General features: G+C 45.5%; 1 protein-coding gene across 14 annotated transcripts in view; it reads left to right on the plus strand.

Annotated features, from left to right (window-relative positions):
- Stacl (Stac-like) overlaps positions 1-18,448 on the plus strand; it is a 723,254-nt gene that overhangs the window by 634,811 nt on the left and 69,995 nt on the right. For 11 of the 14 annotated variants that reach the window (XM_069332474.1, XM_069332482.1, XM_069332475.1 and 8 more), the window contains 3 exons: positions 5,146-5,307; positions 10,127-10,225; positions 12,987-13,262. In XM_069332474.1, the coding sequence (XP_069188575.1) occupies positions 5,146-5,307; positions 10,127-10,225; positions 12,987-13,262 (537 nt within the window). The remainder of the gene's footprint in view (positions 1-5,145; positions 5,308-10,126; positions 10,226-12,986; positions 13,263-18,448) is intronic. The other 3 variants (XM_069332484.1, XM_069332479.1, XM_069332486.1) reach the window with 3 other exon arrangements.

An 18,448-nucleotide genomic window follows, 5' to 3' on the forward strand; every position in this document is an offset into this window, starting at 1 on the left:
TAAAACACACACACTATAACAGCAGAGTTGACAGAGAACTGGAGGCCAGAAGTAAGAGCACAATATCAACACTGGCAGCTGAAGTTAAGCCCCAGACGGTGAGGGTAATACTCCCAGCTGCTCAGTCAATAACAAAAAAGACTCAAAATAAGGAAGTATTTTACCCCAGGCCATAAACAGGTTCCGCAGACAATAAAGTTACTTATTGGAGCCATAAAATGCCTAATAAAGGCACTAATACTGAATTTCCCATCGTATCCCCACCCCACCAGTTCAGAGGTCGCTGGCCGGCTCAGTAATTCACTCTCCTAGTTGAGTAAACTGCTGCTGCTGCTCCTGCTGCTGACAAAGACCTGACGAGAGTAAAAGACAACCTAACCACTGTCATAAGTTACGTTTGGCTAAATGCAATTACTCTTGTCCTGGGTGTTCCAACACCAGCCAAGTGTATTTTTTACACTTAGCTACACACACACACACAGACACATATACCTTTAATATACATATGTATATATATATATGGTACGGAAGCAAGGCAATTAAATACAAGGGCATTGAAAAACTACAGAAGTAACGAAACACCAGAGAGCAGAGAGAGATACCAGAGGGCCAGAAGTGGGTACTTCAAAGAAGAGAGAAACTCTTCTTTTTTTTTGTTTTGAGAAATTTTTGAGAAAATTTTGAAGAAAATTACATAGCAAGTAAAACCAAGACCTAACCCAATTGTTCCACAGCCACATTAAGAGAATAAATCAGTGAAAGAACAGGGAATGAAATTGATGAAGGGGGACGACAAGTACATTGAGAACGATAAGTTGGTTTGTAAAGAAATCACCAAGAGGGATCCAGGAGGTCGTCATAATAGAGCAAAGAGACGTCCCTGAACTATGAAAGGAAAGGTGGCAGTAAAAAAAAGCAACTTGTGAAAATATTGAAATTACCAGAGAGGAGGTTAAAGGTATCTGCTGGAACTGGACCTAATACTGTTGCGGCATACAGAATCTCACCATGGATACCAACAGAGACTCCAGAAGCACTATACCTGCCACAATATGATGTGTATTAGGTCACCAGAAACATTGAGACCGACCAGAAAACTAGAAGACAGTTAACGTAGTCTCAGTACACTAAAAGGGTGACAGGCAAAGAAGGGGGGGACTCCTGCCTGACACCCTTTTTTCTCGCGATCTTTTCCATCACCTTGCATGATATACAAGTCACGAACGAGTGTCCCTAACTTGTATACCACGCGAGGTAATGGAAAAAATCTCGAGGAAGAAGCTAGTAGCACATCTGGCGAGTATAAACTTTGTAACGCAACACCAACATTCGTTCAGGGATGGTAAATCGTACCTTACAGATTTAATATAATTCTATGACCAGGCAACAAAAATTAGGCAAGAAAGAGAAGGATGGGCAGACTGCATTTCTTGAACTATGAAGAACGTCTTTGACATTGGCTGTTTCATAAGTTGAAGAAACAGGCAGGATAACAGGTAAGATGCTTCTGTAGATAAGTAACAGAAAAGAGCGGGTTACTGAATGAGGAGAGATCTCAGAATGGCGAGATATCACCAGCGGAGTCCCACAGGGTTCATTACTCGGATCTATCCAGTTTCCGATGGAGGTAAACGATCTTCCAGCGGGTTTACACTGATTTCTCTCAATGTTTGCTGATGGTTTGTTTTATTATTTTAACTCTTTTTAGATACATCTACATATATGCAGCTACGCTAGATTATAGGAAGAGGAGTACAGAGTGTGTCAAGAACTAATTACGTGATGCTAAAAATTTCCATCACACAGAATGGAGTCATACCTAGTTGTAGTGCAGCTAGTTCTGTTTGTGTAGAGGTCAGCCAGTTGTTTAACATGACACGGATTGTGCGCAAGTATTGTTTCTATAAAACCTACATGCTGCTGCAGTCCGTCTTGTTGACGATTGGAGTGAGCCATCGGTGTAGACGCTCTTCATGAGATCTTTGGTTTTTGAAGGAAGGGACAATTGTTTCGTGTGACAGCTTTGCGAAGGGCAAGATTCTCATTATCTTAGTGACGCTATAATTATTAGAAGGATTAAGACACAGGAAGATAGCAAGAGACTACCAGATTACCTGGACAAACTGAAGGAATGCTCCAATAAACGGCTAATAGAGTTTGTCTCAAGAAAGCGTAAGTTAAAGAAAATATGCGGAGGGAGCAGGAGACCGGACACACGGTACCAATTGGGGGAGGAACATTTTCAAGAACCAGAGAGAAAGCTCTGAGGACTGACATCATACCTACATACCGAACATGTCCGCTGAAACTTACATCAAATGAATATCATCAGCGGCATATGGCGAGGTTAACAAACATAAGAAATGCCTTTAGAAACTTGTGTATTTTAGACACCATCATCCTCCCATCTTACTCATCTCCTGCTCTCACTCATCCTCTGGTCTCACTCCCTCCACTCATCCTCATATTACCTCCGGAGCTAAACAATTAAATTGTGATTTTATCTCTCTCTCTCTCTCTCTCTCTCTCTCTCTCTCTCTCTCTCTCTCTCTCTCTCTCTCTCTCTCTCTCTCTCTCTCTCTCTCTCTCTCTCTCTCTCTCTCGCACACACACACACACACACACACACACACACACACACACAGACTGTGTGTATGTGTGTGTGTGTGTGTGTATCCCCCCCCTCCCTGAATCACGATTCACCATAACACTGTTCTCCTTACGAGATCTGTAACTTTTATCTCACCATCATTAGTCATCACTATCACTATCATATTCACCATTTTCAAACATCAGTCACTTATTACCACTATCTTCATCACTCTCAGATAGAGCTCGACAATCAATGTGATTTTCTTCCCCCCCCCCTTTAGAGGTCTTATTGCAAGACCTCTAAAGTCTATAGAGTCCTCTATAGAGCATATTGCAAGTGCAGCAACACATGGCATGCTTGCAACCCGTTCTGAGTGATCTAGGTGTCTCTTCTGGTCTTCCGCTCTCAGTAAGAGGCGAGCTGGGAGAGAGAGCGCTCAATTGAGAGCCACTTAACCGAGAAGTGTAATTAGGTCTAATAATGAGTTTTCTGCGCGTCTGGTCGTGCAGCATGATGCTGTCTCGGGCTGTGGTGGTGCAGCATGATGCTGTCTCGTGCTGTGGTGGTGCAGCATGATGCTGTCTCGTGTTGTGGTGGTGCAGCGTGATGGTGTCTCGTGCTGTGGTGGTGCAGCGTGATGGTGTCTCGTGCTGTGGTGGTGCAGCATGATGGTGTCTCGTGTTGTGGTGGTGCAGCGTGATGGTGTCTCGTGCTGTGGTGGTGCAGCATGATGCTGTCTCGTGCTGTGGTGGTGGTGCAGCATGATGCTGTCTCGTGCTGTGGCGGTGCAGCATGATGCTGTCTCACTTGGACATTATGCTGTTCACCATACACTCCTCACTTGGCTACAGTCCTCTGTTAAGTGTGCTAGTTAGTGAGTTCAATATAAATAAATGTTACAATATCTGATTAGAACATCTCCGCCAGCGAGAACATTACCATATTGGACCATTGTTGTTCGGCGGTCCACGACTACGACTCATAATCGAAGCTCCCGGGTTCGATACCATGCCGGGATAGAAATCGCCGTCACGTTTCCTTTCCCCCTGATGGTTCTGTTCACCTAGTAATAATAAGTAGTGGGCTGTATCCTAGGGAAGGTCAGTGTCCTGACTTCAGACCAACTCCAATCAATCCTTAACCTCCTAAAATATATTAGGCTATTTTAGGCCTAATATAGTACATATATGTGGTATACTAAGCCTAGGAATGTTAAAGTTACTTTTACTATTTTTCAGCCCATCCTTCTGTTTACTACTTTTTGTAACTATGTGACCATTGTACATTCATGTTGTAATGGACAGTTAGATAGTAGAATTTGGTACTATTCACTATATAAGAGTTCGACAAAACTAAAATAAACAAACGTATATACTCCTAGGCCTAGTATAGCACATATAAGTATTATATTAGGCCTCAGATAGCGAGTATTAGGCCTGGGGAAAGTTAGATAAGCTTAGGTTCGGTTTTCTTTGCCACATTAGGCCTGGGGAAAGTTAGATAAGGTTAGGTTCGGTTTTCTTTGCCACATTAGGCCTGGGGAAAGTTAGATAAGGTTAGGTTCGGTTTTCTTTGCCACATAAATACACAACTTTTCCGGTTTGTCCTAATTGAATAGTACCGATTTCTACTTCCTAATTGTCTTTTACGTGAATATATGTATGTTGGTTCTCACCGTTACTATGAGTACTACCTAACCAGAAGGATGGGTTGTTTTGGGGAGACTATGAAATTAAAAGTACAAAAAGTGAACTTTTTGATGGTCCACCACTTTATTTTGGTAGTACCAACCGAATAGTGACTATGAGTACTATCATTTCAGGAGGATAGGCAGGCTTCCTGGGAGGTGTTAGGGGCTATGACCCGTGTGTGATGGCTGGAGACTAGCCATAGTGTCTGTGTTCTGAGTGGCCTCTTGGAGGCTGTTCTGGCCTCTTGGAGGCTGTTCTGGTCTCTTGGAGACTGTTCTGGCCTCTTGGAGGCCGTTTTGGCCTCTTGGAGGCTGTTCTGGCCTCTTAGAGGCTGTTCTGGCCTCTTAGAGGCTGTTCTGGCCTCTTGGAGGCTGTTCTGTCCTCTTGGAGGCTGTTCTCGCCTCTTGGAGGCCGTTCTGGCCTCTTGGAGGCTGTTCTGGCCTCTAGGAGGCTGTTCTGGCCTCTTGGAGGCTGTTCTGGCCTCTTGGAGGCCATTCTCACCAGCCTCCTAGAGGCTGTTCTGGCCTCTAGGAGGCTGTTCTGGCCTCTTGGAGGCTGTTCTGGCCTCTAGGAGGCTGTTCTGGCCTCTAGGAGGCTGTTCTGGCCTCTTGGAGGCCGTTCTGGCCTCTTGGAGGCCGTTCTGGCCTCTTGGAGGCCGTTCTGGCCTCTTGGAGGCTCTTTCTGTGTGGCTTCTTGGAGGCTGTTCTGGCCTCTATGATAATGATCACTGCAGAAGCAGTCATTATCACCACTAGCGACACCACCCTTATCACCACCATGGCCGTCACCACCACCACTATCATCACAAGTCCTCCCCCCTTCAGTGCCAACTGACACCCGCCTGGCCTTCATCCTCCGCAGGTCACTCGCGGCAGGGCCTCAAGTGCCGCATGTGCAAGACCAACGTCCACGTGGAGTGCCAGGAGCAGGTGGGGAAGTGCCAACCCAAGTCTCGCCTCCTGCGACGCCAGCGGTCCACCTCTGAGATCGAGTCGAAGCAGCTGGAGGGCGGAGAGGATGACAGTAAGTACAGAGCCAGCTACTGGTTCCGCCCCGCTGGGTGGCTTTCACTCGTAGCTGTGGTGGTGTTGGCCTCGTGTGTGTGTGTGTGTGTGTGTGTGTGTGTGTGTGTGTGTGTGTGTGTGTGTGTGTGTGTGTGTGTGTGTGTGTGTGTGTGTGTGTGTGTGTGTCTGTGAGTAGCGGCATTAGTTCGGTAGTTCTGTGTTCTTATGTACATTTTCTTATGTTATTTTGATCTATTGTTCATACCTATAGACAATTTGTATATCCATTAGAGTGGGGAAATAGTGTATACTCATGTTTACCTGACAGGTACTGACAGGTAATTATGCCACTTTGCCACTTTTTGAAAGTGTTAGAATATCGTCAACATCTGCAGACTGTTACACAAGTGTTGTGAGAGGTCTTTGTGTTACAGCTGTGAGGATGAACGGCGGATGTTCGTGGGTGTGTATCAGGTGTGTGACAGGTGTGTGTAATAGGTGCGTGACAGGTGTGTAACCGTTGCTGTGAGAGTGTTGTTTGTGGCGTCCGTCACACTGGCCGCCCGCAGATGTGTGTTCTGCTTTCTCACTACAAGTGGTCCGTGCTTGTCCCTGGAGTGTACCGTGTTAGCCACGAGAATGTACCTGGGGTGGCTATGCTAAACTTGACTATGGGAACCAGTAAAGTGCACAATGGTGACGCGGAAAGTGCACCAGGATGGTGACCAAGGCACCACCAACAGAGATGAAGGTCACCACACTCTGTATGCAGGATAGTGTGTGCAGAAGGGGGCCACACACACACACACACGCTGGCTGAGGAGCTGGGGCCAGATTCACGAAGCAGTTATGCAAGCCCATACGAACCTTTACATCTTTTCTCAATCTTTGGCGGCTTTGTTTACAATTATTAAACAGTTAATGAGCTCCGAAGCACCTGGATGCTGTTTATAACAATAACGACAGTTGATTGGGAAGTTTTCATGCTTTAAACTGTTCACAAAATATATAACCAAAGGCGTCAAAGATTGGGGAAAGATGTATACGTTCGTAAGTACTTGCGTAACTGCTTCGTGAATCCAGCCTCCTGACTCGTACCCTCCGTCACGTGTGACGGAGGGTACGAAGGGTACTTGATCAGTGTACGAATTAACTGGGCGTCAGTATAGTGTGTCCTGTAGCAGAAGATATTATTATATATCTCTCTCTGGCGAGAACAAGTCACGTATTATTGTTCTCCTGGCGATGCTGAAGAACGGTATCCGTCCACTGAGTCTCCTCTCTTAAGGGTGACGGTTCGAACACCCTCTGTCTTGAACCCCTGTCTTGTTCTGTCTATCATGTTAAACCCTCATTTTTTCGATACGTTCCTTTTGTTAAAGGTCATATGGAATAAAGGCTCAAAATCTATACACTTTGGCTATTTTATAGAAATTGAACTTTTCTAAAAATTATTAGTTTACGTAAAAAAAAGTTTGCCTTATCGTAATTTTCCGAGACGTTTGAGTTTCCCGATGTTAACAAACGGCTATCGTTTGTTTTTGTGTATTGCATAAAACGCTTCGAACTTTGCTACCAACACAAATTTATTTGCTAAAGTGTCACAATAAAGCTCATATTTGGCCATTTCTCACCAGTCAATAAACTTTACTACTTGGCGTTACATAAACGTCTCAGACAAACACTAAGACAACTACACATAAAGTGAGAAGCAAACGTGTTGTACTTGACCGGTGGATAAGCGTTGATGTTGGTTTCAGTAATGTTGCGCCCAATGTGTTTAACAACTTTGTCAACGCTCTCAGTGGAACTCTTATTTGGTCTGTAACTCTGCGGTGTGATAAATAATGTCCCTGTGATCTGCTTGGCATTTCTCCACAATGCTGATATTTCCTCTCCTCGTCTGGAACCTGCAAATCTGTTTCCCATTCTCACGGTCTCACTTCATGCAGGTCGGCGTTCAATCCCCGACCGTCCAAGTGGGTTTCCCGTGATAGTTCCATTCCCCACCCTTCCCATGCCCATGGGTATCCTAACCTGATGTGGTGTAAGTGGACGGTGGACTGATGTTACTGACCAGATGTTCGCATTGCACGAAGAGAACAAATTCGACGTTCTTATCACCCGAAATACGCAAATATATGCTACCCATTTTGGCACTAGGCTGGTGACGAACACATACTAACACTAGTTTAAAACCCTTTTTGAATGGTTGGGCAGGAAGGTACAATAGCAGTCAACAAAACGTGCAGTACCACCATGAGAACTTTAAAGTTGCAATGGTTTGTTTACAAACTGTCACCGGTTATGTCACGCGCGATTCTTACTGTCAAAATATTGCGGGAAAAGTTCAACGGTGTCTGGATTCCAGAGCATTAACGACATTTGAAACTATTACTGCCTTATTAAATTCGTTCTTTTTTCTCTGCTTAGAACAAATCAATTCTGTGGCTCCATTAAAATAGATCTGTAATATGATTGCATATGACCTTTAATAAACCTGAATGAAACCTTCGTTATTAAGACCATTATAAAGTCTTGCTCGAGAAGTCTTCCTTGTGAAGGCTTTCTTTTTATTGTCTTCAATTTACGACCTTTTCATCTCAAGACTCAGAACTTCCTTTGACTCAAACCTTCCTCGTTACGTCTTCTCTGGTAAGGTATTTTGAAGCTGTTCATTAAGCGTGGACAGTGTTAAACTCTCCCGAGTAACATGTTCCCTTTGCCACACAATGTGGCAGGTAAACCCTGCTTGTTAGTAAGAGACCCACCCTTTTAGTTACCTCATTAATAAGACTTGCATCTCAGGCCCTTGCCCCATCCCACCACACACAACGTTATTTGCGTTGTATCCATGTAGCAACGTTGTTACAACGCTGTGGTTGGGTTGTGTGCGCTGTGGGTGCAGTGTGGTGGTGGTGTTGTTGTCCTCCTTCAGGTGGTAACAGGTGATCTCCTCTTGCAGCCTGTCCTCACAGCAGAGCGCACCACTCTCTACCCTCTGGTCAGTTGGCACGTATTACCAGTAACTACTGTTCCCAACAATTTTAACATTAACTTCCATTAACCTGTGGGATAGAACTAAAACATTATTCTGTCAATTGATGCCGTGATTCTTGATAGACCAGGTGACTTCTCTCTTCAAGATAGCTCGATATCGTCTTGAGTACTGTGCACAATGGGACTATTTAACGGTGTTCAGACATGTCTTAAGCTTGAACCATGGTCTTAAGCTTGTAGTGATCAGCTTGGTCGCTGTGTGTGTGTGTGTCTTCAAAACACGGTTGTCTCTCACAGGGTTGTTACGAGTAGCCTTTGTTCTATTTCTTCAGAGGGAAAAACGAGAGAGACAATCCGTGTTTGGCCTCATGCTAATGGACTGACCTATGCTGAGTGTGGTGACCTAACATCCGTAGTGAGTAAGACAGCCACTAACGCATGATGGGGGTCACTCGACCCCCCCCCACACACACACACACACACACCCACACCCACACACACACACACACACACACACACACACACACACACACACGCACACACACACACACACACACACACACACACACACACACACACACACACACACACACACACACACACACACACACACACACACACACACACACACACACCCACACACACACACACACACACCCACACCCACACACACACACACACACACACACACACACACACGCACACACACACACACACACACACACACGCACACACACCCACACCCACACACACACACACACACACACACACACACACACGCACACACACACACACACACACACACACACACACACACACACACACACACACACACACACACACACACACACACACACACACACCTCAACAAGGCACCTATGAGGTCAACACCACGGTGCTTCTTTACACCGAATTCATTCATTATTTATGTATTATTTTTTCCCTGAAATACAGCCTTATTCATGTTGTATAATGATATTGCCTTTGTTAATGCCCTGCTCCCCTTACATACACTCAACAGCTGTGCTAATTACATGTGGCTTACGCAACATTGTAGCGTGTGTTCCCACATAACAATGGCACACAAGTATCCCACATAACAGTGACACATGTGTCCCACACAACAATGACATGTGTGTCCCTCGTAGCACTGAAACGCGTGTCCCACACTACACTGGTGCACGTCAGCCAAGACTGAAGAACTTCCAGTCCCCTCACACCCAGTACAACACATCCAATAGATCACACCCAAAACATCACACCCGGTACCCCACACCCAGTTCCCTACACCCAGTGCATCACATTAAATACATCACATCCAGTAGATCTTACCCAGTACATCACATCCAGTTCTTCACACACAGTGCATCACATGTGACAGGTTGAAGAACAAGATGATCTGGGTGTGAAGGAGTGGATGTACTGGGTGGTGTGGTGAGGGATTGGATGTACTAGGTACGAGAGACTTACTGTACAAGGTGTAATGATGGACTGGACGTACTGGGTGTGAGGGACTGGAGTCGAGCGTCACCCTAGCCTGCTGCTAGCTCACCCGGTTGTCAAGCAGGACACAGACGACCTAATAGGCTACCTATCAGTGCTAAACACCACAAGCACGTGACACCCAGCTGTTGTGGTGCAGTGTGCAGCAGTCTCCACACCTGCACACTGTTCTCTACAAGTTACAACACGGGTGTATTATAACTAAGACACCCATTATCCCGACACTTAGCCCATATACAGACACATGAACACATCAGCAGAGCCTTCACGTAAAGCCTAACCTTTCCCAAGAGGCCTAGATCATCAGGTATAATAAGATGCCCCGTCTCTTACAGCGGACCCCAGTGTCAACTTCACCTCTCTAATCGCCAGCCAGCCTTCAAGGCGAGGCGCTGAGCCTCCATCTCCCAGTGCGACTACCGAGATCCAAATAGGTACTTAGGGTCCTTGTTGGGCAGATGGAGATGTCCGCGTCCAAGATCCCTTGGGGGAGGGTCTTCCTGGGGCCCTGAGGGAGCCCCTAATTCGTTTTAAAGTTGCGCGCTCTACGCGAGTCTAGTTTAGCCTATGAATATATTCAGTTAGTTTGGTTTTAGCATGGTACTCCGTCAGTCTTGTCGTTTAGTTCGTTTGTTTTGTTATAGAGCGTGTAAAGCGAGCGTGTGGTAGTCCCCTCTTACGTTGTCTGTCGTGGTCCGTGTATTGTATAGCTCGTGAGACCTGTTTAGCGTCTTCATTAACACTCTGAGTTTGTTACGTTGTCCTTCGATCTCACCTAGATCAAGTTAGATTATGTTTATTTCAGTAGCGCTTAAAATAACCTACTGGCGGAGTATCCTAGAGGGAGACTCGGGACAAATTCTGTAAAGGAACTTTTAGGCAAGTTGTATAAACCCAATTGGCCCAGTCACAGAGCTAAACTAGACTCACCATGACCTCGGGAGGAGGAACACCTCCCGCTTCGTGTAGTGTACCCTGCATGCCCTATACCCTTGGCTGAGCCGAGTCCTTCACCAGTGGCGTCGCCAGTACCAGGAGACCTTGTGAACTAAAACCAACCTTCGCTTGTGAGGTAACAGGAAGGGAGTTAGTCAGAGTATTCCAACACACACAGCGTAACCACTGCCGTATATTGACGATGCAGAAATGTAAGGAAGTTGCTACGGCGGTGTGGTTACCTGGTGTGTTTGTTGGGATATGCATAAGGTTAACATGAGCTAATCTCATAGATGTTTGTAGAGATAAACGGACCGGTAGTCGAGCCAAGCGTCGAGAGGTTTGGTTTTATGACACATGTTCTTCTGCATAGCAAGAGCGAACGCATTTTCTGTTTTTAGCACACACTTCAGCATTTCTCTTAAGTGATGATATCGTTAGCGCTCTTAGGTTTTTTTCGAGATAGTAAGCCGAAGGTGAATTTTTAGGTCTTTGTCCTCGATTTTTTTTCTTTCCTTTTCTTGCAGAGTTTTTGTCCATGCAGAGCTGATACATTTTACTTCAGTGTTGGAGCGTAAGAGAAGTACTGTTAGTGTAGCATAAATTGGCCCTTCTGGAGAGCTATGTGTATCCCCTATGAAGAGGCACATTTTCTTTTCGCCTCGTGTCTAGCGCACCAAAACATTTTAGACTAGAGTAGGTTGTAGCGGGCGGGGCCGTGTCTTGCGTCCGGGCGTGGCAGCCTGTTTGGGCGCCCGCCCTAACCCAGCGCAGCCTAGGAGACTTGCCCCGTCCAGCAGGCTTCCCGCTGCACTCCCCAGCTACCCTACGTTCCCAGTTCCCCAGTTCTTCTCCCTTTTAGATACCAGGTTGCTGAATGCTTTCCTCTTCGTGCTAGACATAAATATATATATATATATATATATATATATATATATATATATATATATATATATATATATATATATATATATATATATATATATATATATATATATATATAAATATATATATATATATATATATTTATATATATATATATATATATATATATATATATATATATATATATATATATATATATATATATATATATATATATATATATGTATGTATGTACAGATATTTTTCGAATACATGCTTTTTTGGATTTTGAAAGAAAAATTTTTATGCAAAAGTCTGCGGAGATGCGTAGCCATGTTTCACTAACTTATTAAAATATTCATGAGATATTTTTGTTGTATTCTTGAATTGATTTTGCTTTCTGGGCGATTTAAACTTTTGAATTAAGTAGTAACATCTTGTAATATAAGATAATGTCAGCAATGAATAATTTTTGGAGTAGTTATAGAAAAACAACTTTTTCAACTCACGCCTATAGACCAATGACTTTATATTAGAGGGGGGGAGGGGGTATAACGTCCCTTCACCACCCTCATCACATCCTGGGACCACTCCTTATAACTGCCTGGGACCACCCACTCATCGCCCCCTGGGACCACCCCCTCATCACATCCTGGGACCACCCCCTCATCACACCCTGGGACCACCCACTCATCGCCCCCTGGGACCACCCCCTCATCACATCCTGGGACCACCCCCTCATCACATCCTGGGACCACCCCCTCATCACACCCTGGGACCACCCCCTCATCACACCCTGGGACCACCCCCCCTCATCACACCCTGGGACCACCCCCTCATCACACCCTGGGACCACCCTCTCATCACACCCTGGAAACGCACACTACACATGCACCTTTGGAACACTTCACCCTCAGCAGATATGAGCAGGTTGCACCCTTGGGCAGGTACGTGTGGGTTGTCCCTGAAGGAGTAGGATGTCCCTAGAGATGGTATGGGGGTAGTGTCCCTGGAGTACGTAAGGTGTTCTAGGGGGCCAGGCAAAGATGTAGGGTGTCCCCCCCTAGGACAGATCTGGTAGTGCATGTCCCTAGGACAGGCGAGAGACGGGGTGTCCCTGGGGACACACAGGGGAAGAGGGGATGTCCCCGGGATAGGCATGCGAGGGGTAAACGGGATTTGATGTCCGTGGGACAGATAGCGGAGGTGTCCATGGGACAAACATGAAAATGTCCTGGGACAATCATGGAAGGAAAGGGGGTGGGGTCTACCTCGGACAAAAATGGGAGGGGGGTTGTCCCTGGGATAGACATGGGAGGTGTCCCTGGGACAGACATGGGAGGGGGTGTCCCCTAGAGCCACTCATTAACTCCGGCGACCATATTGTTGTTATAGACAAAACAGACAAGACGGAGGAGGTGGACCTGATATACCAGGTCCTGAAACAGGCGGGAGACCTGGGCGGGCGCCGCAGCACCCACGGGTCGGTGGAGCGCGACCTGGGCCGCGAGATGAGTCGCGAGATGGGGCGCGAGGTGGGGCGTGACCTGGGGGGGTCAGCGGCGTCGTCGGGCTCCGGGAGTGCCACGTCCCTCCACCGGCGGTTCCCCCGGCCTACTAACACCGGCTCCACCCTCACCGTCAACCCCGTCCCCGTCGCCTCCTCTTCAGGTACTAACACATTAATATCACTAACCTTCCTTCCCTCTCTCTCTCTCTCTCTCTCTCTCTCTCTCTCTCTCTCTCTCTCTCTCTCTCTCTCTCTCTCTCTCTCTCTCTCTCTCTCTCTCTCTCTCTCTCTCTTTCTCTCTCTCTCTCTCTCTCTCTCTCTCTCTCTCTCTCTCTCTCTCTCTCTCTCTCTCTCTCTCTCTCTCTCTCTCTCTCTCTGTCTCTGTCTCTCTTTGTCTCTCTCTGTCTCTCTCTCTCTCTCTCTCTCTCTCTCTCTCTCTCTCTCTCTCTCTCTCTCTCTCTCTCTCTCTCTCTCTCTCTCTCTCTCTCTCTCCCTATTCTCTCTCTCTCTCTCTCTCTCTCTCCTATTCTCTCTCTCTCTCTCTCTCTCTCTCTCTCTCTCTCTCTCTCTCTCTCTCTCTCTCTCTCTCTCTCTCTCTCTCTCTCTCTCTCTCTCTCTCTCTCTCTTTCTCTCTCTCTCTCTCTCTCTCTCTGTCTCTCTCTCTCTCTCTCTCTCTCTCTCTCTCTCTCTCTCTCTCTCTCTCTCTCTCTCTCTCTCTCTCTCTCTCTCTCTCCCTCCCTCCCTCCCTCCCTCCCTCCTACTTTATCTAAGTCTCTCACTCTCCTCCTCGTCCCTCCCTCACACTACTATACTTTGAATCATATTCCCACTACTGTTCTCATAGAATAAACGAGTATTAATAGCTTAATTTATAAATACTTAGATACCAAATATTTTACATGTTGTAGTAGTCCATGTAACCAGCTTAACCCTCCACTACATGTTTGTCCTCATTTTCTAATTAGGGGCGGATGTCTTAAGCTGTTTTTTGTAGCTCTTTCTCACCACTAATGTTATTCTCAATTTGTTTTTGTGTGTGTGTGTATTTTGTCTCACTGTATTTTATCACGTGAGGCTGCCATGTTTATCTTGCTGCTATAGAGGCTGCAGAGATGCGGGCCTCGCGGTGGAGTCCTCGTGGATGGCGTTGTGCGGCTTGTATATCTCATTATCTTACAAGCTGTCACAAGTTTCTTCAGCAGTTTTTGGTTAGAATTTAGACCACGGCCATCATTTATAACTCGTCTGCTGTGATCATCTTGTGTGTGTGTATATCTTTTTGTCCCCCTGTTGTTTCTTTCAGAATTTATGAGGTCTATTGAGTGTGTTTCCAAATGTAATTATATGTTGACTGGTGGAGATAGAATTGCTTCCCAAACTGGATTGTTGGAGTGAAGACAGAAATGTAAGTCTTTGAAGAGTTAATGCGAATTAAGTTAATACAGAATTAAGTCAAAATACCTTGGTGAATCGGTAAATAAATACTGAGGCTATACGATGGGATCGAACCTGCATTCCTCGAGTCACCAGGCACACGCACTGCCAACTAGACGATGATCAGCTCAAACGTATCTCAGGTAGAAGTGCTGACGCATCTGCCTGGGAGCCCCACGGACGCGGGTTCGATCCTGTCGTATGTCCCCTCAATATTTTACTGAGGAGTTAGGGAGGTGCTGAAATAGTTGTCAGGTGGAGGCATACACCATGGATAATATACCTGATTAATATGACACCAGTAATAGAGATAATTGTAGTTATTATTATTATTATTAGTTATATTATTATGTATTGTCTATATGTGACGGCTCTAGTATCACCATGATAGAGTGCTCCTGTGTGACGCCAACTCTGTGTCAACGTGTAGAGGCGTCACACTAAAGAGCCATCCAGGGTGTTCCATCACAATTAGTACAACTCTCTTAGAGTAGAGGCGCTTGCACACGCCTTTTAACAAGTCGTTCAGCCGTGTGCTGTACTCCAGCATCCGCCAAGTGTCTTGTTGCTCCCGGACGGCTGTGTGGTAAACTGCAGGCTTACAGGTAGTCTGCTATTCGGGGTCATACGCGTGGCCCAGTGTCCTATTGTGCCTAGTGAGCTGCATGGTGAGAGACGTTCCCAGTTGCTCGGCCGTCTGTCTGGTGAACGGCAAGTCTATATATTATGCTAGCCACTTGTTTAAACGTACTCAGGAGATTCACACACACACGCACACACGCGAACATACTCACACACACACGCACACGCACACACACACCTGTGCGTGTGCGTACCTAGCACCTAGACTCAGGAACCTGTACATCTGTTGATTGACGGTTGAGAGGCGGGACCAAAGAGCCAAAGCTCAACGCCCGCAAGCACAATTAGGTGAGTACAATTAGGTGAGTACACACGCATGCACGCACGCACACACATATATATACACTCGAACATTGAATACTGGCCGTGCAAGTGAAGAAAGCTTGAGTGAAATTAAATTACAGTCCTTATCTTGAGATATGACAGTAGGAATTTGGTAAGTCAATTCTGTCAGCGCTCCCAGCCATGTTTGTACAGTGTTGGGACGCCCCGGCACTACACACAACCAGATATGGGAGGGACACAGATGTCTTCGTCGAGCCATAGGTGCTAATAGGTGCTAACAGGTGCTAACAGGGTGCTAACAGACCTTGTTGGTCTGTTAGCACCTGACGACCCCAGCATAGGGTAATAATTATGCTTTATTGAACTGGTAGTAAAAGATTTCAGTATATCTGCGTCTCTCTCTCTCTCTCTCTCTCTCTCTCTCTCTCTCTCTCTCTCTCTCTCTCTCTCTCTCTCTCTCTCTCTCTCTCTCTCCAATCTAAAATGGTAATCAAGACCTGGACTCATCAAGCGGTAACAATGAGAGTACTTACGAACCTATAGCTTCAGCGGGCAGATGAGCCAAATTGTCACTGTGAACCACATTGCTTGGCACCCAAAACGCACTGACAATGATCTTACTTAGTGTAGGAATAATACTTGAGGTGTTGGAGTGTGTGCTGGGAGGAGTGAGACAGGGAGAGATGTGTGTGTGTGTGTGTGTGTGTGTGTGTGTGTGTGTGTGTGTGTGTGTGTGTGTGTGTGTGTGTGTGTGTGTGTGTGTGTGTGTGTGTCGCTGCGGGTAGTGTGTCTCAGTCTTGTATCTATTGATCCTGATCTTTCAATTTGTTACAAAAATTCCATTATTTCTTTTGTAGCTATTCATTCTCCTTCCATGTGTCTTTTTCAAATTTCCTGTAATCTGTGGGCCTTATTGTATCTTTGTAAGTCTTACTGTTTTTCTCACTGTATCTTTCACTTTTTCTCGCTCCATCTCTGACCGTATGTCACTATCTTCACTGTATCTCATTATATCAATGTATCTCTCACTATATTTCCCAATATCTACATTACTTCTCTCGCTGCATCTTTCACCGTATCTCTCATTGTACCTATTAATGAATCTCTCTGTATATCATTGTATTTTTCACTGTATCTTGCTATACCTTTACCTTGCATTGGTTCCGGAGATCAATGTATTTTTCATTGTATCTCTCCTTGTATCTCACTGTATCTCTCAATGCCTCTTTTAGTGCAGCTCTCATTGTATTTTTCACTGTATATCTCACTATATTTCACAGTATTTCTTACTGTATAATCTCACTATATGTGGCACCTTATCGCTCTGCCTTTCGCAGTATTACTATATCTCACTATATCTTTCTGTATCTGTCACACAGTATCTTTCTGTATCTGTCACACAGTGTCTTTCTGTATCATTGTTGGGAATTATGCAGCGACCTCGCCGAATGAAGCATTCTTTTGAAGCCTTAACATGCACAAACCCTTGTCCACCCGTTTCCTTTTTAGTGGGGGCTTCGCTTATGTCTTTTCTATGTCTTATTGTCTGCTGTGTCCTCCTCCGTTACACTCCCATGCGATCTGTGTGTTCTGCGTCTCACTGTGTAACTCGGCAGCTCATCTTCTGTGCTCCTCCGAGGCTGTGTTCTCTGTGAACTCTTCATCTTGAGTGTCCACTACCTTGAGTAGCTCGTGTCTGTCGTAGCAGGGCGCCGTAGATGTCTTTGTTATTATTCCATCTGTGGCCCGCGTTCTGTGTCTCTTTCCCCATTAACCCCCTTCCTCCCCTTGGTGCTGGTTGGGGCCCTATTTCTCTCCCACGTATCGTGTTGCGATGTTTTCAACCCCTTGCGTGACCTCCTTCTCTGTCTCACGTGACGTCTCTGCATTCTTCCCTCATGTAGCCTTGATATCCCCCTCCTCTTCCTTCTTCTCCTCCTGTTTCTCCTCCTCCTTCTCCTCCTCCTCCTTCTCCACCTATTCCTGTTCTCTTCCTCATGTGTCGTGCGACTCGGTCGTCGTGTCGGATCGCCTCATGATATCCTTCCTTCCACCCCCCTCCGTCCTTCCCAGTGTCGCCATCCGTGTTATCGCTTTCGTCTGTTCTCCCCCTCTGGTCGAAGGCCTTAACTCTGGTCATAACTTCTTGACCTTGAATGCTTCTCTGGAGAAGGTGTTTCCTCGGATCTTCAGTTATCTCTCCTGGTATATATTGTTCTGCGAGCACGTCGTGTGTTTAGAATGTATAATATATCATCCCATCATCCTTGAACGTCGCCTTTTCAAAGTCCTCTAGAGTAAAGCTGGAAGCTTTGCTCACCCTGTCATGTCGTGAAGGTCAATTAATCATGCAAAATATTTCAAATATAACGTGAGGTTCTGGCTTCCCTTATATATATATATATGGCCCTCAAGTATGGTTGCCTTCAGGAATCATCTGTTAAGGCTCTCATCAAAGTGGGTCAGTTCCCGCTTCTACTAAATGGGCCTCATTTGTGATTCCTCATATATGGGTTTCAGATGCGTCTCAGATTTGTGTCAGTTGTGAGTTCGTATAACAGGTTGGATGTAGGATGGTTCAAAGCTGTTGAGGAAGATACAGGATTGTTCATACAGGTAGGATGGTTCATGGTTGTGGAGGGTCAGGCAGGATGGTTCACTGTTGTTGAAGAACAGGCAGGATGGTCTAATATTAGCAGTACAGGCTGCCCAATCAAGCCTGCTTCAATTATAGTACTTATAGCAACTGTGGATGGTAATACAAAATGTCCATTCTGCTGTATCCAAATAAAGTTCATATTTTGAACTATTGTAGTTCAAAAGAACATAACCAAAAGATAAACAAATTTAATATGTCCTAGACCAATATCAGCCATGTTAGGCCATACATAACAATCTTTGGCATAATTTAGTACATATATGTACTATACTAGTCCTGAGGAACGTTAGCTTTGTTTGTTTCCATTTTTCTCGGATTATACAAGAC

This window comes from Procambarus clarkii, chromosome 27 (genome assembly GCF_040958095.1).
Source record: "Procambarus clarkii isolate CNS0578487 chromosome 27, FALCON_Pclarkii_2.0, whole genome shotgun sequence".
Classification (NCBI taxonomy): domain Eukaryota; kingdom Metazoa; phylum Arthropoda; class Malacostraca; order Decapoda; family Cambaridae; genus Procambarus; species Procambarus clarkii.